The 23,723-nt window shown below is 38.1% G+C and overlaps 2 protein-coding genes across 3 annotated transcripts; both read left to right on the forward strand.

Annotated features, from left to right (window-relative positions):
- Positions 1-1,210: 1,210 nt before the first annotated feature.
- Positions 1,211-23,723, forward strand: LOC6035584 (sodium channel protein Nach). Its single transcript, XM_038261137.1, has 10 exons — positions 1,211-1,359; positions 6,592-6,792; positions 16,142-16,450; positions 16,513-16,609; positions 16,671-16,774; positions 16,864-16,942; positions 17,017-17,107; positions 23,155-23,299; positions 23,373-23,485; positions 23,560-23,723. The coding sequence occupies exons 1-10, from the start codon at positions 1,211-1,213 to the stop codon at positions 23,682-23,684; spliced, it is 1,413 nt and encodes a 470-aa protein (XP_038117065.1). The 3' UTR covers positions 23,685-23,723.
- On the forward strand, positions 7,881-16,178 carry LOC119770794. 2 transcript variants are annotated; one of them, XM_038266302.1, is made up of 4 exons: positions 7,881-8,830; positions 8,887-8,943; positions 8,998-9,087; positions 15,922-16,178. In XM_038266302.1, the coding sequence occupies exons 1-4, from the start codon at positions 8,156-8,158 to the stop codon at positions 16,000-16,002; spliced, it is 903 nt and encodes a 300-aa protein (XP_038122230.1). In that variant the 5' UTR covers positions 7,881-8,155; the 3' UTR covers positions 16,003-16,178. The 2 variants fall into 2 exon arrangements, with proteins under 2 accessions (XP_038122230.1, XP_038122231.1); XM_038266303.1 differs by lacking the exon at positions 8,887-8,943.

The raw sequence follows: 23,723 nt of genomic DNA on the forward strand, positions 1-23,723 counted from the left end.
AAACGGTGCACTTTATCAAAATTTCACTAAAGTTCTTTTTGATTGCAAATTTAATTTTACATCGAAAAATGAAGTTGAAAAATTTTTACGACCAAAATTTCGATTTTTTGAAAAAATCAGTATTGATTAAAAAATTCATAACTCGGTCAATGATTTTTTGCACAACCTGGAAATTTCTGAAAAGTTGGCATTTTATGTCTTCTAAAACATATCAAAAAATAAAAAAAATTAAAAATAGTGTTTTTTTGTAAATCAAATTTTAGTGACAAAAAGTTAAATAAAAAAATCACCAAATTTTTTTTACCGTGTATTATTTTTTTCCAGTGTAGTCTATATCTATACCTACAACTTTGCCGAAGACACCAAATCGATCAAAAAATTCCTTCAAAAGATACAGATTTTTGAATTTTCACATATCATTTTTGTATGGACAGCTGCCAAATTTGTATGGAAAATTATATGGACAAACTAATGATGCAAAATGGCTTCTTTGGGCATACCGAAGGCACCAAAAAAGTTTCAGTCGGATTAAAAAATACAAAAATTAAAATTGAAGAAAAAAGACCGATTTCGTAGAGAATTGCTCAATAACAACATAATAACAGTTTTCAGTTTTCCGATCATCCCAATAACTTATTTCGATCTTCTCACAATATCAAAGACTGACCTACCCAAGTTATTTCCCCTCTGCTCGGGAAGCAACCAAGCAAGGTGATGGTTGCCAGAAGAGCTTGAAGAAAAAAACGGCGGTGTTATAAATTCTGTAACATTTTAAATAGTGGACGATTCCTTTCGCACTCTTGAGCAAAGTTGTTCCCTGGAACACGGACTATGAGCTAATGAGGTTTTTGAAAAATGCAAAAATCGTTAAGGGGTTCAAAACTGTCAAAAACCAAAAACGGACCGATTTTACGGGTTATCCCATTTAAAATTCATAGCCAAAGTGGCAAGTCCTGTCGCAACCAACCGAGCTCATGATATAATTTGGAATTCGGGCTCAGTACACCTAGGGGATTATGCCTTGAAATGGCCGCAAAATTGACCCGTTTTGTTACAACCTAGCGCTCACACATGTGGAAAAGCTCACGGACAAATTTTCCGCTCCCGAACTTTTCTGTTACCCGTTCTGTCAGTGCCAGTGCAGCAGCAGCACTTCTAACATCTAACAATCGTTCCAAGATTGACTGCTACTTTTGCTACGGACAAGTTGATGACAGCGAGTAGCTCTAAGCGGGAGCGGCTCCCATCGCCGGAAACTCCGGCTGAGGTCGGAGAACATACGCAGTCCAAACTTATCAAAGTGCTTGCCGTGGAAGGCTTGCGAAATGTGTTTGATCCGCGAAAGCATCTGACGGAGAGGTGAGTTTGCTAGATAAAGCTGGAATAGAATGGTGTAGGATAAGGTGCAAGTTAGATGAACAAACTTACAACGTTTGCATTTGAAAAGTTTGTCTGCACAGCAAAAAAAAAGTATTTCAGCTTCATACCCAGAAATTTTAGGATGTAAACATTTTTATTTCTTTTCGTTTTGTTTCGAATTTTGTTCAACATTACACGCACAAATATGTAACTGTACCAAAACGTCAAACTTCTTATCCTATCCTAACTATCTTTATGAGCTCTGATTGCCATACGGTCTAAGGCGCAGTCCTCTTTGTGTTAGCTCAGTTTAAACTCATTAGGTTTTTAATATTTATTGTGGGATGTTTAATATTGAGTGACTATTCCCATACTTGGTCATGAGATTTTGTACTGTGTAGACATCAACATATATCCACCATCATTTAACTTACGATTCTATTTTCACTTACTAAAACAATAATAAGCAATACTCTACAAAATCGGCAAATTTGGACCATTTTTATTTTTTGTATTTGTTGATTTGGCTCAAGCTTTGTGGGTGCCTTCCCTATGATCATAGAAGCTATTTGTGTCATGTTTTCACCCATACAAGACTCCATACAATTCTGGCAGAAGCCCATATACAAAAATGGTACCTAAACATTCGCAAATCTGTAACTTTTGAATGAATTTTATGATTAATTTGGTGTCTGTGGCAAAATTAAAGGTAGGGAAGAGTGGGGAGACTTGATCCCCTTATTTTGTATCGCACATAACTCTGTTCATTTCTCACAAAACTATAAACTTTTTGCATGAATTGAAAGCTTAAACATTCAACTATGTTTGTCTGATAAGGGTATTACATCAGATAAACTCTTCGAATAATGCCAAGCGTTTTAAAAAAATATTTTTAAATTGAATTTTCAACATTTTAAAGAAATATTAAGCAAAATGTTTCTTATTCATCCAAACTGTTATTTTTTTATAAGTTACAGCAATTTCACATTAAACCTGTAGGGGAGTGTGGGGTAATTTGGAAAACCCTAAGGAAATTGCTCTGTCACGGGCTGTATGGATATTTTAAAGGAATGTGGATGACACCAGAGGATAATAGAGACCATATTTGATGGAAAAATATAATTTATTTCGATAAATTTTGATGAAAAACCCCTTTTTATCCCAAAAATTAAAAGGTGTCCAAATTACCCCCACATTTTTGTGTGGGAGTAATATGAACACCCCTATGGGGTAATTTGGACATGCCTTGTGGGGTAATTTGGACATGCCTTGTGGGGTAATATGGACATACTTTGTAGGGTAATATGAACACCTTTTGAGGGGTAATTTGGACACATGTTGAAGAATAAGTTTAACATTTGATTTTTTGAGCATGTTTTTTATCCTTCAACCAGGTTTTGTAATTGCTTTATATTTTGAAGTGTTGTTTTGCTCACAATATTTCATGAAATGTTTAAACAATGATTTTGTGATAGAACTATATTTCAATAGGAAGATAACAAGTAGTTCAGTGTAGTATACATAATTTGATCATTAATACTGAAATGAATTAAACATTGATTCTGGATTAGGCACAAATATAGTTTTTAGTGATTAAGGTATCGTTTATGTTTATATAAATCAATCTTTTTATAGAATTTATTAGCCTGAAAATATCATATTTTTTTAAATTTAACATAATGCAGCCCTTCAAATTTAAATATTATTGTAAACCAGCATTGAAATTAGAAATGTCAAAGAAATTAATTAAAAGCAATCAACATTAGAGTCTTGTTGAATGCCAAATGTACAGTAATCAGATTTTCATCAATTCGAATATTGGAATAAATTTATCTTAATTAAAAAATAGGGGTTTTATGAAAGTTCTCATTGCTCACATTCCTTTTTGATTGATTTGACATATTAAATCCCTCTAAATTTATCTACCTAAATCGCTTTAAAACTCATCCAACCATGAGAGTTACTTTTTTGTTGCCTGACAGATAGACTTTCAGGTATGTCCAAATTACCCCCATAGCATGTTCCATCAAAAATTGCAATTTTTGATGATAAAAATGGATACGTACATATCTCAGACATCGTCCAAGCAACCCCCTTAAACAAAAATTGCCCACTTTTTTGCCATATAATCCCTGCAAAACTTTATTTCCCAACCCTCAAAAATTAGAATTTAAGGTAGTGGCAACCGGCCTTTGGAAACTTTTACATATTACACCACAACTACTTAACCTATTCCAACTTTTTTGGTTTGTCCATACTCCTAGGCCATTACTAGTACTAGCCTTATCACTTAAATTGCCGGTTTCACTTTATATCCGAAGAAAACGTGATTTTTAAAGGGGTGTCCAAATTACCCCCTCCTGTCCATTTTACCCCAAACTCCCCTACGTTTATGTTCAAAATATGACAAGTTTAGCATGCAAAATATTTTAAAACTTAAAATTTTCTTTTTGCAATTCCGTCGTGAAACTACTTACTTTTCCTGTCATTCTTGAACGACGAAACAGCCTACTTTTCTGTACCAAAAATAACAGAATCGAATAGTAACCCATTTCAAAACAAATGCTGAAAAGTTCTACTTTTCAGCACTGAAATGGATGCTGAAAAGTTTAACTTTTCAGCACTTGTTAGGAAAAGTTATACTTTTCAACATTTTTTTGATTTGAACGATTCATTGACTCAATGCATGGACATTTGTCCTATAATTCTGTCCAAAGGGTGTTTTTCGGAATTGCAAAAAACGTTGTATGGAACTTGATTTTCATCACTCGTCGTATTTATCTAACTCGGTAAACCTCGTTAGATAAATGTACGACTCGTGCTGAAAAAATCCTCTTTTTGCAACTTGTTGCATAAACTACTATTTTTTGATCAAAATTGAGCATGTTTACAAAAGCTGGTAATTTTTGTTTACAAAACTTTTGAAAAATGGTTCAAACTGCTGTAAGTTATGTACAACTATACTAAAGGAAACTATGTACGAAAACCCAGCCCAATTATTTAATCTTGAGGCTGATTCCAGTGACTGTAAAAATGCAGGGATCAAGTCTCCCTAAACGCACTTTTTTAAACAATTGATTGTAAAAATAGTATGACGATAAATTTAACGTCAAATGCGTAAGGGTTTTGGCGTTGGTATGTTTTTCAAACAATTCATGCATAAAAAATAATTTTTTGAATAATTTTTGAGTGTTTTCTATACTTATTAAAACAAAGACAAAAGATCTCTTGGAAGTTTCTTGCATCACTTTTTAGAAATATGTTAGTAACTCAATCTGAACATTTTTTAATTTTTTTCTTTGTTTTCTACAATGAGTTTTAGTAAATTTCGCACAACTTTCTAGAACAAAGCTAATTGTTTTACCCACATGCTGACGAGATACATGCTTGGGATCAAGTCTCCCTACTCTCCCCTATTGTTGAGGAATATTCAGAAACAATAGGTACACGGAAAAAAATTACCGATTACTTAATTAACTTTTTTTTACAAAAATTCAATTTCCCAACATATTGTTTCGAGGGCCAAACATTCAATATTACACCCTTTTGAAATATTACTATTGATACAAAAAAAATTGTTTTCGAAATGAACGGAATTATTACGAATAATGCATGTTTTAACATTGAAAATCGGACCATTTGTTGCTGAGATATCGACATTAAAAAATGGAAGTTTTTTTGGATAAGACTTAAAAAACTTCAATTTTCCTGTTTCTTTTTTTCCCAATCTTCAATGTTTCTTAGATGGAATTTTCTAAGGCTGGTACAAATTTTATTTAAAGTTTTTGTCAAGTTTTGGGGTAACTTCAAAGATAGCTAGAAAACTGGTAAATTTGGATCAGAAGCATTTATTAGAGGTCAGATATAAGTTAAACATGTAGGTTAGAGTCGCCCAGGACAGCTCAAGTATAACGTCATGATTCGAAATCCGGACACTTAGTACCATATTATTTTTGTTATAGCTGGCAAAAAATCATGTAATGAGTTGGAAATGTAGAAATATCATCAGGATTTAGTATAAACAGTCAGTTTTAAGAGAATGCATGCAAAATATGTCTTTTCTAACAATTTTTCATCAGAATTTGAAAATTTCAAATGACTTGTTGTGCTTCGAATCCCGACACTGTTAAAAGCTGATTCGAAATCCGGACACTTTTGCTTCGAATTCCGGACACTCGATTTTGTTTATGAATCTCACAAATTTGGACTGAAATGTTAGTGAATGGCATTCTTTAGGTCACAAATAAGCTGTTAACATCAAAACAATCGATAGTTTATATAAAAATTTGCTAGAATTTAAGGAAATCAAAAACATAAATTTCTGCTTTGCCTTCCCGGTGCTTCGGACGCCTATGAAATATTTCCGTTGAAATGTTTCGCATTTTTGGTAAACTTATAATTTTATTTTATTTAATTGTTTTGGCATTAACTACAGCGTTCAAACAAACTTTAAATGAAAGTTGATGTTAGAATTCATCAAATAACACAGTTTTTACATTCATAATGCGAACTTATATCCAAATAATTGATAAAACAAGTTGAAGTGTCCGGGTTTCGAAGCGTCCGGGAATTCGAATCATGACGTTACAGTCGACTCTCTGGCTGTCGATCTTCTTCATGTCAATATTGCCCCAACTGTCAATAGATTTGTCCGTCCCTTCATGTAGCATGCTTTGATTTATCGTTCTATAATTTAATATCTCCCGCTTTCGACGTTCCTTTCAATATCGACAACGAGAGAGTTCACTGTGTTTCGAGTGGTGAAATGACCCTTATGTCTTTTGGCAGCAAATATCAATTTCATCTGTTGTGGCCTGAACCACAACACGCCCTTTTTCCCATATTTACCATCTCTGTTTGGCGATATAAGACAATAATACTTATGTACGTCAACAGGTAAACGCAATGACTAAATCTAGGAGGTTAAATGAAGTTAAGTCGATAGGTAGTCAATTATAATACTAGGGAGGTAGTTGATCTACCGACATGGAAATACTTAATAAAGGTGAGCTCGTCCTTGGACGAGCAGAGTTGAAGTACAACGGAACAAGTGTACATTGTTTTATATTAAAGAAAGTCCGCGATAATAAATATTTAACACATCCGCGTTCTTTTCCGTTGTGCTTTCAGTTGTACAAATTTCCCAACTTGTTTGCAATGGCGCACTTCATTCGAAAGCGGAATCCTTTTTTTCCCCGCTCAAATTCACACTCATATCTGTACGCTTTTCAGAGTCCTGTGGGTGTTCCTGATCGGGTTCGCCGTGTACGGGGCGTTCTTCGTGGGTCGCTCCCAGTGGGTCCGGTTCCAGGCGAGCCCGACCGTCATTCAGCTGGACAAAAACTACCGCGAGTGGGTTGGCACGATGCCAGCGGCAACAGTTTGCTTCCACAACCGGTTCGATCTGGGCAGGGCCCGCGACTACATCGTGAGGTGAGTCATTAATTCCGACTATGGGGATGACAGCGGTTTCATCGATGTTCTTTGATGTTTGATTTTCATTTGAATTTAAATAGCGTAAGTATTACAAAATGTAAATCGTTGACATTCAGGACGAGCTCACTTCCATGTATTTCGTTCAGCACACAACTTTTTGTTTGATACGCATGAAGTAATCCTCACTTCAAAACCATATTGAAATTATCCGTTTCCACGAACACCGCCAGCAATTATGCATATTCTATGAGAACAGTAACTCTACAGTGCAGTGTAAAGTTTATCGTGCTTCCCAGCAAAGGGGAAAATCTGTCAACGATGCACCCCCAGTTCACTGGAACATGGTTTGCAGAAGGATGCGCTGATAGGAATGCATACTCGTATGAAATATTAATAGCAACGCGTATTAAAAATGCATCTGCACCTGTACTGATGAAGCATTCACTTCGTTGAACTAAAGATGATGCCTGAACGTTTAAAATGTAATGTGCGGGGAAAATTTTACTACACCCTAAAATGATACCAACCAAAACTCGTACTCATGAAACTTAATTCGTTGAGTGAACAGTTATAAAATATGCGAGTATCGAATCATCAGAAATCAAACTGCGTACTTTATAGACACATGTTTTGTTCCTTCTTTATTGATAGTCAGAACTACCATAACCAAACTCAAATTTCAGGGCAATGCTCCAAATTTGTTTTTCAGTCAATTTGTGAACGTGATGGTGGGTCTAGGTTGGAAAACAATAACTGAACTTTTTTGAATTAATTAACTTCTGTACTTCTGTTTCTATCGAATTTCCTATCAACTACAATTTATTTCTGTTCTCGACAGATTGCTTGGTATTTTCTTTTTTTGAAGCCAATCAATTTTTAAATTATTTTATAAAGTGTCAAGCAAGGCATTGTGTATTTGGTACCTGAAATTTTGATCCTCAGTTTAAAGTGCAGTTCATAAATCATTCAACGTCACGCTTCAGACCATGTAGGTTTGATAAGCAAATATTCGTTGAGTTTTCCCACGATTTCAGATGGTTCGACACTGCTACCCTGCCAGTAATTTTTCAAAATGTACTCTGTAAACTACGCGGACAACCAAAGCCACCAAACCGAGCTGGAACAGTCCTTCCGTTTCGTGTTCCGGGTGGCTCAATTATTCGGCTCAGCACCATATTTGAGTGAAAGCCCTTACTCGGTAGCACCTCCAAATCGAAACAAAATTAGGGAAGGATGCTTCAAAGTGCTGCTCGCGGTTTGGGTATCACTTCTGTACTTTGCCCATTGGTTCTGTGCGGTGCGAATTACTAAGGTTCTGCTGAGAAAGGATCTCCCGGTGTTTACTTTTATCTTGTACAATATGGAGATGGTCACGTCTCTGATGAACCTTTCGTTGATATTTTTTGGATGTCGGTATCTATCCGCTAAGTACGAGGAATTTTGGAACAGAACTCTTGATCTCACCTCTGACTTGAAGCCTTTTGGAGGAGATTTGATCTATCAAAGTCCGGCCCGACAACATAAGGCAATCGTCAGCGTAACAACGGTCCTGTTTCTCGTAGCTACATTCTGTGATTTTAGTAGCACTGCAACGCCCATCGATAGCTTGATATCAGCTGGAGCGTACATTCTACCACATTGGGTCCTCGTAATCGCCTTAACCCAGTACAACTTTTTAGTAAGTTTGATCCGAGAAGTTTTAAAGTGTGCCAATGACGCAGTGAAAAGCATAACCTTCAATCAAAGTGCAATTGGACCAAACTTACGTTTGCTTGCAATGCTGCATCGGAAAATTGTTACCATAAACTACCTAGTGTACGACATAAGCAAAGTGTTTGGATACTTGTTCCTGAGTGCAGTTATATCAATGATTTGTGTAACCAGCGTTCAGTTGCTGGAAGCTTACCAGTTCAGTCGACGCAGTCGAATTTCGTACCAGGATGGATTGTACTTTCTGTACACAATGATATGGATCACAATGCAATTTTCTCAAGCAATGCTTTTTCTCCTTCCGAACGATATGGTAAAGTATGAGGTAAGTATCTTGTAGTTTTTAGTGTGATGTTTGTTCTAAAGTTAACATTTTATTAGATGAACATAATAGGCCTAAATCTTTGTCAACTTGATCGTGCGCCGTTTATGAAGCTTGTAATTGAAATGTATTGTATGTTTGCTTTCTTTTACTAATTTCAAATCTTTCAGATGGTAAAATTTTCGGATCTCATACTTATAGGAAAAGGACATCTTTTTTCAGGTGGAATGATACAACTTGATAGGACGATTCTCGTTCCAGTAAGTGTGGGTTGCTTTGGTATAACTTTTTGCTGCAAAAAAACAATTTCAAAGCTTTATTTTCAAGTTCAAGAAACAAAAGCTATGATAGAATATGGTTTACAAATTAATATAGTTATTCTGCTGTCAATAATTTTACAATTCAAGTTGAGTTTTTTCGATCTCTGGTCTAAAAATACACTTACTTACTTACTTACTTGCCTACTTACTTAATTACTTACCGTCATCAGGGGTGACATTGGGTCTGGGCGGTGAGATTGAGTCATACAAAGCAATTCTCTACCAAAACCGGAAATGGATTTTATTTGTATTTTTTCATTTGGCTCAAACTTTGTGGGGGCCTTCCCTATGACCAAATAAACTATTTTGTATGATTGGTTCATCCATGCAAGTCTCCATACAATTTTGGCTGCTGTCCATACAAAAATGGTATGTAAATATTCAAACAGCTGTAACTTTTGAGCGAATTTTCTGATCAACTAGGTGTCTTCGGCAAAGTTGTAGGTATTGTTGAGGACTTTTGAGAAAAAATAGGCACACGGAAAAAAAATTGCAGATTTTTTAATCAACTTTTTTCACTAAAACTCAATTTCCCAAATTACGTATTTTTTTATTTTCGAGATTTTTTGATATGTTTTAGGGGACAAAAATCCGCAGCTTTTGAGCCATAGAGAAACATGGTCAAAAAATCTGCCGCCGAGTTATGATTTTTTGAAAAAATAGTGATTTTTGGAAAAAATCGAAGTTTCATGCAAAAACAAGTTTGACATTATTTTTTAATGCAAAATTGAATTTGCAATCGAAAAGTACTTTACAGATTTTTTGATAAAGGGCTCCGTTTTCAAGATATAGCCACCGAAAGTTTGATTTTAGCGAAATATTTACGGTTTTTCAATTTTTAAAAATAGTGACCATGAGTGACCATTTCTAAAAATCAGAGTTCGGAAACTCACTCACAAGTTACTCAACCATGAGGAAAAACTAAGTTACCTGCGAGTAAATTACTCATCACTCCCGGTGAGTGTGAGGGCCTTCCTCATTTACTCACAAAGAGGGCTTTGAGCGCTCACGAGGGCTATTTTAGAAAACAAATTTTGAGATGTCAAACTCTACATTGGTGAATTTCTTGCTCATTCAACAGCGGAAAAGTAGTCCCGATGGTAGAGGCGCAGTGTTATCAATTAGAAGTTTTTTTATCACAGTGGTTCAAATCCTGATTTATATCTGTTTTTTTTTTTTTCAGCGAGTTTTGTCCTACCGATTGATAGATCGAAGGTTGTTTAGACGGGGGATGCCTCTGCGGGTGGATTTTAACAGCTTTACCAGCAGTGAATGGCCGTGTTGCTGAAAGTTGTACAAATGTGTTTTGCTTCAGAATCGGGACATGCCGAACAAGTTGCAGTAGCCGCCGGTGGCTCTGGCTTAGAGGTTCACTGAAAATAAAAAAAAGCCGATCCAGTGCAAAGTTTGAACAGCTTTAGGCTTGGGCCACCGGCGGCTGCTGATGTTCCACCGGCGTGTCCTGGTTCTTAGGCAAGAAATATTGGTACAACTGTCAACGACCGGGGGTGGCCAGTTACGTCAGCAACACGGTCATTCATCCGTACACAGTTATCGAAGGCCGGTAGTGACCATTACCCACAGCAACAAGTCCATATCCTTTTGGTATGGCTGCCAACATCCACTTGCAGAAGCTGCCCCTCGGCAGTGCGGCCTCCGATTTACCCTGCGGTAAGTCAATCTACAACGGAATCAACCGACCACCGATCTTAAAATTATGTAAATAATCCCCCACCGACCGCTGGACTTTGACATTCCAAGGTTTCTTTTGAAGCAATTAAAAAAAAATCCAGACTGATGCCAAAAAAATATAAATTTATAGCACACCAACACAGAACCTTCGGATTTGTAGACGTTGACGCTACCTCGAATGTACAACCGATTGATGAAGATACTTGATTTTTGATTGATGTGGTCATTGATTCTGTAAATAACAAATGGTTGGAAACGGCCTACTCACGCCCTCATTTTACTCAAATATGAGTAAATTTACTCAGCCCTCACACTCACGGTGAGTATCGAGAGTGTTTGCTGTGAGGAAGCCTACTCGATTTGTGAGTGTGAGTGGTTTTCCGAACTCTGCTAAAAATATATTTTTTTTGAATAGTTCAGAAAATTTGCTGTAAAATTGTCTAAGAGACATCGAAGATTGGACCTCGGGTTGCTGAGATAGAGCCACTTTAAGAAAAAGAAACACGAAAGTTTTCAAAATCTCACCAAAAAACGTTGCTTAATCCACCTTTAGGTGGTTGGTGCCTTCCTCTCATTTATAGAGTGATTACAATCCCCTAAAGTGTCCACATGGTTTATGGATCTCCCCTAACCTGATCGCAGCACCTAAGAGGTCCTAATAAAAATAAGTGACGAGTAAAAAATGACTTCCTACAGACTTTTTGTCAAGATTATACAGACACCGCCTTTCAGGAAAATGGCATCCCTCTACAAGGCTTTTTACGTGGCGATCAGACGGGACCATTTGAGGTTATGTAAATTCAGACCATTTTTTAAACTGCTTGTAATTTTAGATAGTTAAGTCAGATCTTGAAAATTCTTAATCCACAAGAAAGGTCTTCTCATATGCTTTCTAAAAATATATAACATGTGAGGGTTCCAAGAAAAAACCACCCTTTTTACCATAATTTTAATTTAATGTGAAACAGTTTTTTTTTTAACATAACTTTTTAAATACATGATAAAACTGCATGAATTTAAATAGCAACTTAGGGAACGTTAAGACGGATCGATTAAAACCATTCCGGCCAAAATCGGTTGAGCCTGTGACAAGATATTCCAGTGACATTGATTTGGTACGCATGTCTACATACAGCCAAACACACAGACATTTGCTCAGCTGGTGATTCTGAGTCGATATGTACAAATGAAGGTAGGTCTAGGAGATCTAACTAAAAAGTTCGATTTTCGAGTGATTTTATAGCCTTTTCTCAGTAAAGTGAGGAAGGCAAAAACACACCATTTTCTAATGACGATATCTCAGCAACTAATGGTCCGATTTTCAATGTTAATACATGAAACATTCGTGAAATTTTTCGATCTTTTCGAAAAAAATATTTTGAAATTTTTTAAATCGAGACTAGCATTTTAAATGGGCGTAATATTCAATGTCTGGCCCTTTTAAAATGTTAGTCTTGATTTAAAAATTTTCAAAATATTTTTTTCAAAAAGATCGGAAAATTTCACGAATGTTTCATGTATTAACAATAAAAATCGGATCATTAATTGCTGAGATATCGTCATTAGAAAATGGTGGGCTGTTTGGGTGGAAATTAAGAAAACTTCTATTTTCGTGTTTATTTTTCTTTAAGCCGCTGTATCTCAGCAACCAGAGGTCCAGTCTTCAATGTCTCTTAGACAATTTTATAGAAAATTGTCTGAACTTTTCCAAAAAAAATATTTTTAGAAATTGTCACTCATGGTCTTTTTTTTTAAATTGACATACTGCAAATATTTCGCTAAAACCAAACTTTCGGTAGCTATATCTTGAAAACGGAGCCCTTTATCAAAAAATCTGTAAAGTACTTTTCGATTGCAAATTCAATTTTGCATTAAAAAATAATGTCAAACTTGTTTTTGCATGAAACTTTGATTTTTTCCAAAAATCACTATTTACTTACACAGCGCCGTACCTAGGGGTTGGCGCAGTTGGCGACCGCCAAGGGCGCCAGCCCTTGGGGGGCGCCGAAATCGATGATAGTACAAAATTTTCATGTCAGTTATAACATTCTCATTAGGTATTTGCAACAGAATGGGTGCCAAATTATAAAGTAGAACTATAAATAACTAGATAATTTGGTTTAAAATATAAAAATATGATTTGGGTGCGTTAAAATCAATTATATGAATATTTCTACCGAAGTGTTTTTGAAAATTTATTTTTTATCAAAGAAGGGGCGCTCAAGTGGCAGAAAGTTCAAGGAGTTCTAAAAGAGCTTCTCAAAATGAATACAGCATTAAAGTTTGGAACATTGTATAAAGAAGTTAAAGTAATACCTTCCAGACTACAAAAATTTACAACTATATGTTATTTTAATTTGGATGTAAATCACAATCAGCCAAAAATGATGGTCATATTTCGAGCTTCTTTGAAATTGGAATTATTTTTACATTTTAGGCCGTTGCAAATATTTTTCAAAGTTTATGTCGCCCCCCCCAGTTTTACGAACAGCAGAACAAAGGAAAGGGAGCGTTTTTTTTTTGGGCTCTTATACTCCCTCTCTGGCTTGCTTTCGCTGCCGCTGCTGCCCATTTGAAATTTTTCTTGACCGATTCCTTCCGAAGTGCATACACCGCTTTTAAATGCAAATTCGTCCATTGAAATTTGCCTACGCTTTTTTCAAAATACTAGTGTTTTGAAGTAGGAAAACTGCTTTAAATTTTCACTAATAAGACCAACATTATTTTTTCAAGAAAAAAAATATTTTTTAGAGCACACAAAATGATCTAAACATCACTTTTTCAGTTTTAGCTTAACCGGTGTTGTTTACTTTTTTAATCGTCTAAAAAGCTTTGGTAATGAGAAACGATTCAAACTTTTTTTTCAGTTAAAAACAAAAAAAATATTTTTTTTTAAGGTTTGAAAACATTGATATAGCTTTGCTTAAAAATAATTTTCTGAAACATAAAATTTAATATCACGAATTAAAAATATACCGATCAAAAAAATCAATGCAAAATATAATTATAAATATAAAATTATGATAAATATTCTCAAGCCTCGTATGGGCGAATCACTTAAAATGAATAAAAATTTCTTATCATGATATTTTTGCCCAAATATTAAAATAAGTTTCATCATGAATTGCGCTGGATTTTGAATGATCTTTAATTGATTTTGACGAAATATGGTTCTGCCGCTGCATGTTGAAAAAATATACTTCGATGCCGGTTTGCTCTTTTGTACTAAGCTTGCTGGGATTCCTATCTAGATAAAACAAAAGGGGACACGGGCATCAACTAATTATTTTTTTATTTTGAAGAAAGATTTTTTTCTTTTTTCTAATTGCACCAAATGAAATCCAAAGCCAAATCAACTAATTATTTTACGAATCCGGTAAAGTTCTTTGCTTATACAATAAATTTAATACTAGATCAGATTTATACAGGCTAAGAAAAAAATATCAAATTTGCCAACAAATTAAAGCAACATTTATAGTTCAATTCTGTGCTTTTATCTGAAAAATAAATTAATAAAAAACAAAACCTAGCTTTCATTTTCGTGTTATGAAATCTGAGAAAGATTCAGCCAACGCAATTCCCACAATGAATTTTCAAATCAACCTGTCTAATATTATTTAAAAATTAAACATAAAAATTAATAAATAACTGTGTTTCTGAATGTGGGGAGTGGGTCTCGTGGCGCAGGGGTAGCGGCTTCGGCTGCCGATCCCGATGATGCTATGAGACGCGGGTTCGATTCCCGCCTTATCCACTGAGCTTCTATCGGATGGTGAAGTAAAACGTCGGTGCCGGTTTCTCCTGTCTCGTCAGAGGCGCTGGAGCAGAAATCCCACGTTAGAGGAAGGCCATGCCCCGGGGGGCGTAGTGCCAATAGTTTCGTTTTTAGTTTCGTTTCTGAATTTAACCATATTAAGGTCTCCAATTGCAATTATTAAATCAAAACTCATTGAAGCAATCATTGAAAATTAACCTCAATTTCAAATTTCTAGTAAATTTGGGAGGGGCGCCAAATTGATGCTTCGCCAAGGGCGCCGTGGACCCAAGGTACGGCTCTGTACTTACACTTACTTACTTACTTACTTACTTACTTACTTACTTACTTACTTAAAAAAGTAATTACTTACTTACTTACTTACTTACTTACTTACTTACTTACTTACTTACTTACTTACTTACTTACTTACTTACTTACTTACTTACTTACTTACTTACTTACTTACTTACTTACTTTACTTACTTACTTGTTTACTTACTTACCTACTTACTTCACTTACCTACTTACTTACTTACTTACCTTTACCCACTTACTTGCTTTTGCCTTGCCGCACTTTACCTTACTTACTTACTTCACTTACTTACGCACTTACGCCTTACTTACTTACTTACTTACTTACTCACTTACCTTTACTTACTTACTTACTACTTTACCTTACTTACTTGCACTTACTTACCCACTGCTGCACTTACTCACTTACTTACTCTTACCTACTTACTTACTTACTTACTTACTTACTTACTTACTTACTTACTTACTTACTTACTTACTTACTTACTTACTTACTTACTTGCTTACTTACTTACTTACTTACTTACTTACTTACTTACTTACTTACTTACTTACTTACTTACTTACTAACTTACCTACTTATTTTTTAATAAATTGAAAAAGTTTTTTCAACATTACACATGGGGCGAATTGGGACAGCAGTTTTAACCAAGTTAGACAGCAGTATTTTGATTTTTCTGGTTGGTTTCGGATAGAACAGACTCAGACCAACAAAAAAAATGTGTACCTCCATTACCAAATTTAAAACCTTTAAGTGCTCTAAACACTGCTGTCCCTATTCAGACTGTAGTCCCGATTCACCCCAGATGACGGTACATTGATTTACAACTAAACTCCTAAGCTCGAGAAAAAGGAGGGATTGGATGTTTAGGTGTTGAAGGTGGTAAAGTGGTCAGTTTGGCTAACTGCATCATTTGACCTAAATGTCCAAATTATTATTCTCGACATTATTTGAACGAATGTTCAGTTTTTTTTCTGAGTTTCTTAATCTTTTAACAATCCGTTTGTTCCAGATCACTGGCGCATTGACTACATTCGTCGTTCTGATGATTCAGTACGATAACGGAGGATACCGAATATTGCAGATTGATTAAGATTGATGTTACACCACCAACTAAATACGATTAATTAGAATAAAGGAAGCATATCAGCCCTTTGCTTTGTTATTTTTACTACAATTTATCTTAATTAATATAAAACAACAAATTCTAAAGTTTTCACTTTCACTTGCAGAAATAACTTATCTCTCCAAACCAACCAAACCCACATCAACGACCTGTTGGAACTGGCCGAAGCGCTAGTCTCCACGACCGCACCAGACTTCAGCGCCCTGACTCGCTTCGCACACCAGCGCCACCTTCTGGACTCCGTGGATATCCTGCAGCTGATTGGTGCCGCCCATCCGGAGTACGACACGGATGTGAACAGTTTCGATCCCGAGTACAATGGACTGCCAATTAGACAAATTATAACGGAACGTGGCATCTGCTACGCACTCAACGCACCACTTGCCAGCACGCTGCAAGTCACCAATTTGACGGGGTATTGCTCCATATTAATATTTGAATAAGTTCAACCTTAAATCCGTGTTTCACTTCACACAGTTCGTCGGAAAAAACGGTCAACCAAAAGTCCGCGACTTGCGCTTACACCAAAAACCAGTGCTACATGAAAATCGACACTTACGAGTCGACTATTTCGGTAAGAGTTTCAATTAAAAGTTGTCATAATTTAAAAGAAATCATTTTTTTATCATCAACAGTTCATCATCCATTCTCCAACCGAGCTTGTAACAAGTGATACTCCCTTCACGATGATGGGAACCTCCGAAGAAGTTGTAGTATCGTACGAAGTCCAAGAAACTGTGTAAGTTGTTTCTTTGTTCTCATGCAAAAATAAAATATTTCGGGAATTTCGGAAGAAGTTGCTACATTTTTTCCACTATTCCTATTCAGCGCCAGCAACCGGTTGCGGGACCTCACAGTAAAGCAACGCAATTGTATCTTCAACGACGAGCGCCACCACGGCTTGGAGGCAAGTAAAATCAACCGTATAATGTGCCCAAATTCCTCTCTTAATTAGTCCTAAACTCTTCCACCCGCATCCAGTTTTACAGCTACAATCTGTGCGTCATGCGTTGCCGGGCGGCCAAAGCGCTGGAACTGTGCCATTGCAAGCCTCACTTTTATCCCTTCGTAGGTCAGTTCCACTCTCAGCAAACCCATTCACGCGTAAACTTAACCCGTATAGGCCTGGGTGAAATTGGAATCACTAAAATGGCCATAACTCAGCGAAAACTCAACCAATTTGCATACTTCTTTATTAGTTGGACTCGTTAGAATGTCTATTTTCCGAAAATGACCCGCAGAACCCGGAAATGTTCCGGTGGCCGGAGATATTCCGGTGGGTCACTGGGTCAAACAGGGTCAAAATGGCCATTTTGGGTCCCGCACTATTTTGTTAATAGAAATCTAGGAAAAAACACATTTTTCATGTTACGATCTTTGTTCTACCAACAGACAATACTGACCATTGATTTTGCACCACCGGGGATGTTCCGGATTGAGCGGGCAGGTTCCCTACCCGGGGAACCGGTCAAGGGACGGTCAGAAATAAAACTATTTCAATCATGGCAATATGGGTGTCAAAGTTCATCATTTTCAAAATCAAGCTCATCTATGATCCCCAAAACCACCTTTGGACCGATCTGGCCACTTTAGAACCGGTTCCCGGTACTCGTGAAACCGGAATAATGCAAATTACGGGATTATTTCTGAATAATTTTGGCAGGGCAATATGGATGTCAAAGTTCATCAGTTTCAAAATCAAGCTCATCCATGATCCCCAGAACCCTTTTGGATCGATCTGGCCACTTTGGGACCGGTTCCCGGTACTCGGTGAAACCGGAATAAGGCAAATTACGAGATTATTTCTGAACAATTTTTGACTGGGCAATATGGGTGTCAAAGTTCATCATTTTCAAAATCAAGCTCATCCATGATCCCCAGAACCACTTTTGGATCGATCTGGCCACTTTGGAACCGGTTCCCGGTACTCCGGTGGAACCCGGAATATGCCAATTTACGGGATTATTTCTGAATAATTTTTCACAAGCAATATGGGTGTAAAAGTTCATCATTTTCAAAACAAAGCTCATCTATGATCCCCAAAACCACCTTTGGACCGATCTGGCCACTTTGGGACCGGTTCCCGGTACTCGGTGGAACCCGGAATAAGGCAAATTACGGGATTATTTCTGAACAATTTTGACTGGGCAATATGGGTGTCAAAGTTCACCATTTTCAAAACAAAGCTCATCCATGATCCTCAGAACCACTTTTGGATCGATCTGGCCACTTTGGGACCGGTTCCCGGTACTCAGGTAGAACCGGAATATGGCAAATTACGGGATTATTTCTGAATAATTTTGACTGGCCAATATTGATGTCAAAGTTCATCATTTTCAAAACAAAGCTCATCCATGATCACAAAAACCACTTTTGGACCAATCTGGCCACTTTGGGACCGGTTCCCGGTACTCAGGTGGAACCCGGAATATGGCAATTTACGGGATTATTTCTGAATAATTTTCACAGGCAATATGGGTGTCAAAGTTCATCATTTTCAAAACAAAGCTCATCTATGATCCCCAAAACCACCTTTGGACCGATCTGGCCACTTTAGAACCGGTTCCCGGTACTCGGTGAAACCGGAATAAGGCAAATTACGGGATTATTTCTGAACAATTTTTGACTGGGCAATATGGGTGTCAAAGTTCACAATTTTCAAAATTTATCTCATCCATGATCCTGGCCACTTTGGGATCGGTTCCCGGTACTCAGGTAGAACCCGGAATATGGCAAATTACGGGATTATTTCTGAATAATTTTTGACAGGGCAATATTGATGTCAAAGTTCATCATTTTCAAAACAAAGCTCATCCATGATCACCAAAACCATTTTTGGACCAATCAGGCCACTTTGGGACTGGTTCCCGGTACTACGGTGGAACCCGGAATATGGCTAAATTATGAAAATGATGAACATTGACATCCATATTGCCCTGTCAAAAATTATTCAGAAATAATCCCGTAATTTTCCTTATTCCAAGTTCCACCGGAGTACCGGGAACCGATCCCAAAGTGGCCAGATCGGTCCAAAGGTGGTTTTGGGGATCATAGATGAGCTTGATTTTGAAAATGATGAACTTTGACATCCATATTGCCCAGCCAAAAATTGTTCAGCAATAATACCGTAATTTGCTATATTCCGGGTTCCACCGGAGTACCGGGAACCGGTCCCAAAGTGGCCAGATCGATACAAAAGTGGTTCTGGGATCATGGATGAGCTAAGTTTTGAAAATGGTGAACTTTGACACCCATATTGCCCAGTCAAAAATTGTTCAGAAATAATCCCGTAATTTGCCTTATTCCGGTTTCACCGGAGTACCGGAAACCGGTCCCAAAGTGGCCAGATCGGTCCAAAGGTGGTTTTGGGGATCATAGATGAGCTTGATTTTGAAAATGATGAACTTTGACATCCATATTGCCCAGTCAAAAATTGTTCAGAAATAATCCCGTAATTTGCCATATTCCGAGTTCCACCGGAGTACCGGGAACCGGTCCCAAAGTGGCCAGATCGATCCAAAAGTGGTTCTGGGGATCATGGATGAGCTAAATTTTGAAAATGATTAACTCTGACACCCATATTGCCCAGTCAAAATTTTCAGAAATAATCCCGTACTTTGCCTTATTCCGGGTTTCACCGGAGTACCGGGAACCGGTTCCAAAGTGGCCAGATCGGTCCAAAGGTGGTTTTGGGGATCATAGATGAGCTTGATTTTGAAAATGATGAACTTTGACATCCATATTGCCCTGTCAAAAATTGTTCAGAAATAATCCCGTAATTTGCCTTATTCCGGGTTTCACCGGAGTACCGGGAACCGGTTCCAAAGTGGCCAGATCGATCCAAAAGTGGTTCTGGGGATCATGGATGAGCTTGATTTTGAAAATGATGAACTTTGACACCCATATTGCCCAGTCAAAAATTGTTCAGAAATAATCCCGTAATTTGCCTTATTCCGGGTTTCACCGGAGTACCGGGAACCGGTCCCAAAGTGGCCAGATCGGTCCAAAGGTGGTTTTGGGGATCATGGATGAGCTAAATTTTGAAAATGATGAACTTTGACACCCATATTGCCCAGTCAAAAATTGTTCAGAAATAATCCCGTAATTTGCCTTATTCCGGGTTTCACCGGAGTACCGGGAACCGGTCCCAAAGTGGCCAGATCGATACAAAAGTGGTTCTGGGGATCATGGATGAGCTAAGTTTTGAAAATGGTGAACTTTGACACCCATATTGCCCAGTCAAAAATTGTTCAGAAATAATCCCGTAATTTGCCTTATTCCGGGTTTCACCGGAGTACCGGGAACCGGTCCCAAAGTGGCCAGATCGGTCCAAAGGTGGTTTTGGGGATCATAGATGAGCTAAATTTTGAAAATGATTAACTTTGACACCCATATTGCCCAGTCAAAAATTGTTCAGAAATAATCCCGTAATTTGCCTTATTCCGGGTTTCACCGGAGTACCGGGAACCGGTCCCAAAGTGGCCAGATCGATCCAAAAGTGGTTCTGGGGATCATGGATGAGCTAAATTTTGAAAATGATGAACTTTGACATCCATATTGCCCAGTCAAAAATTGTTCAGAAATAATCCCGTAATTTGCCTTATTCCGGGTTTCACCGGAGTACCGGGAACCGGTTCCAAAGTGGCCAGATCGGTCCAAAGGTGGTTTTGGGGATCATAGATGAGCTTGATTTTGAAAATGATGAACTTTGACATCCATATTGCCCTGTCAAAAATTGTTCAGAAATAATCCCGTAATTTGCTATATTCCGGGTTTCACCGGAGTACCGGGAACCGGTCCCAAAGTGGCCAGATCGGTCCAAAGGTGGTTTTGGGGATCATATATGAGCTTGATTTTGAAAATGATGAACTTTGACATCCATATTGCCCAGTCAAAAATTGTTCAGAAATAATCCCGTAATTTGCATTATTCCGGGTTCCACCGGAGTACCGGGAACCGGTCCCAAAGTGGCCAGATCGATCCAAAAGTGGTTCTGGGGATCATGGATGAGCTAAATTTTGAAAATGATTAACTCTGACACCCATATTGCCCAGTCAAAAATTGTTCAGAAATAATCCCGTAATTTGCCTTATTCCGGGTTTCACCGGAGTACCGGGAACCGGTTCCAAAGTGGCCAGATCGATCCAAAGATGGTTTTGGGGATCATAGATGAGCTTGAATTTGAAAATGATGAACTTTGACATCCATATTGCCCAGTCAAAAATTGTTCAGAAATAATCCCGTAATTTGCCATATTCCGGGTTCCACCGGAGTACCGGGAACCGGTCCCAAAGTGGCCAGATCGATCCAAAAGTGGTTCTGGGGATCATGGATGAGCTAAATTTTGAAAATGATTAACTCTGACACCCATATTGCCCAGTCAAAAATTGTTCAGAAATAATCCCGTAATTTGCCTTATTCCGGGTTTCACCGGAGTACCGGGAACCGGTTCCAAAGTGGCCAGATCGGTCCAAAGGTGGTTTTGGGGATCATAGATGAGCTTGATTTTGAAAATGATGAACTTTGACATCCATATTGCCCTGTCAAAAATTGTTCAGAAATAATCCCGTAATTTGCTATATTCCGGGTTTCACCGGAGTACCGGGAACCGGTCCCAAAGTGGCCAGATCGGTCCAAAGGTGGTTTTGGGGATCATATATGAGCTTGATTTTGAAAATGATGAACTTTGACATCCATATTGCCCAGTCAAAAATTGTTCAGAAATAATCCCGTAATTTGCATTATTCCGGGTTCCACCGGAGTACCGGGAACCGGTCCCAAAGTGGCCAGATCGATCCAAAAGTGGTTCTGGGGATCATGGATGAGCTAAATTTTGAAAATGATTAACTCTGACACCCATATTGCCCAGTCAAAAATTGTTCAGAAATAATCCCGTAATTTGCCTTATTCCGGGTTTCACCGGAGTACCGGGAACCGGTTCCAAAGTGGCCAGATCGATCCAAAGATGGTTTTGGGGATCATAGATGAGCTTGAATTTGAAAATGATGAACTTTGACATCCATATTGCCCAGTCAAAAATTGTTCAGAAATAATCCCGTAATTTGCCATATTCCGGGTTCCACCGGAGTACCGGGAACCGGTCCCAAAGTGGCCAGATCGGTCCAAAGGTGGTTTTGGGGATCATGGATGAGCTTGATTTTGAAAATGATGAACTTTGACATCCATATTGCCCTGCCAAAAATTATTCAGAAATAATCCCGTAAATTGCCATATTCCGGGTTCCACCGGAGTACCGGGAACCGGTTCCAAAGTGGCCAGATCGATCCAAAAGTGGTTCTGGGGATCATGGATGAGCTTGATTTTGAAAATGATGAACTTTGACACCCATATTGCACAGTCAAAAATTGTTCAGAAATAATCTCGTAATTTGCCTTATTCCGGGTTTCACCGGAGTACCGGGAACCGGTCCCAAAGTGGCCAGATCGATCCAAAAGGGGTTCTGGGGATCATGGATGAGCTTGATTTTGAAACTGATGAACTTTGACATCCATATTGCCCTGCCAAAAATTATTCAGAAATAATCCCGTAATTTGCATTATTCCGGGTTTCACCGGAGTACCGGGAACCGGTTCTAAAGTGGCCAGATCGGTCCAAAGGTGGTTTTGGGGATCATAGATGAGCTTGATTTTGAAAATGATGAACTTTGACACCCATATTGCCATGATTGAAATAGTTTTATTTCTGACCGTCCCTTGACCGGTTCCCCCGGGGTAGGGAACCTGCCCGCTCAATCCGGAACATCCCCGATGGTGCAAAATCAATGGTCAGTATTGTCTGTTGGTAGAACAAAGATCGTAACATGAAAAATGTGTTTTTTCCTAGATTTCTATTAACAAAATAGTGCGGGACCCAAAATGGCCATTTTTGACCCTGTTTGACCCAGTGACCCACCGGAATATCTCCGGCCACCGGAACATTTCCGGGTTCTGCGGGTCATTTTCGGAAAATAGACATTCTAACGAGTCCAACTAATAAAGAAGTATGCAAATTGGTTGAGTTTTCGCTGAGTTATGGCCATTTTAGTGATTCCAATTTCACCCAGGCCTATACGGGTTAATCAACTGAGTACACTTTTTCACGCAAATTCCGCGCCACCAGATGGACCCACGTGCACCGTGGCCGGCCTGCTTTGCCTAGCGGAGCAACCTTCCGGGCGTTGGTACGACGAGAAGCTGTCCTGTCGGTGCCTGAAGCCGTGCACAGAAATTGTCTACATCCTGGTTGGGACGACCCAAAACCAGTGGTGAGTATGGCTCTTCAGGCTACCAAAACGAACCGATTGAATCGAAACACAAACATACTTCCATACTTCACAGGAGAGCCGAGGGTGGCATTCCGTTCAAACAGAGGACATCCGTGCGGTGGGAGATTCTGCAGCCCAAAACGCGACTGCTCCGAGATGTGCTGTTCAGCTTTGAAGATTTATTGGGTAAGTTGCGCGTCTTTAAGTCTTGAGGCGGTTGAGGAACCACATTTAATCGGGATTCTGTGTTTTCTTTTCAGTTTCGTTTGGTGGAGGCTTTGCACTTTTTATTGGAAAGAACGTATTTACGCTGGCAGAACTGTTCGATTTTATGCTACATGAAGTTATGGACAAAATACACCGATGGTTTCAAACAAGGGCATAAACAACTTCTTTTTAGCATGCGAAAAATGTTAGTATTGTG

This window comes from Culex quinquefasciatus, chromosome 3, assembly GCF_015732765.1.
Source record: "Culex quinquefasciatus strain JHB chromosome 3, VPISU_Cqui_1.0_pri_paternal, whole genome shotgun sequence".
Lineage (NCBI taxonomy): Eukaryota > Metazoa > Arthropoda > Insecta > Diptera > Culicidae > Culex > Culex quinquefasciatus.

Coding starts and splice junctions, on each gene's coding strand:
- LOC119770794 (XM_038266302.1), top strand. CDS start 8,156: ATGGAGATGGTCACGTCTCTGATGAACCTTTCGTTGATATTTTTTGGA. Junction 8,944..8,997: donor GTGCGCCGTTTATGAAGCTT/GTAATTGAAATG, acceptor CAAATCTTTCAG/ATGGTAAAATTTTCGGATCT. Junction 9,088..15,921: donor ATAGGACGATTCTCGTTCCA/GTAAGTGTGGGT, acceptor CGTTTGTTCCAG/ATCACTGGCGCATTGACTAC.
- LOC6035584 (XM_038261137.1), top strand. CDS start 1,211: ATGACAGCGAGTAGCTCTAAGCGGGAGCGGCTCCCATCGCCGGAAACT. Junction 16,451..16,512: donor CAAGTCACCAATTTGACGGG/GTATTGCTCCAT, acceptor CACTTCACACAG/TTCGTCGGAAAAAACGGTCA. Junction 17,108..23,154: donor TCACTTTTATCCCTTCGTAG/GTCAGTTCCACT, acceptor CCGCGCCACCAG/ATGGACCCACGTGCACCGTG.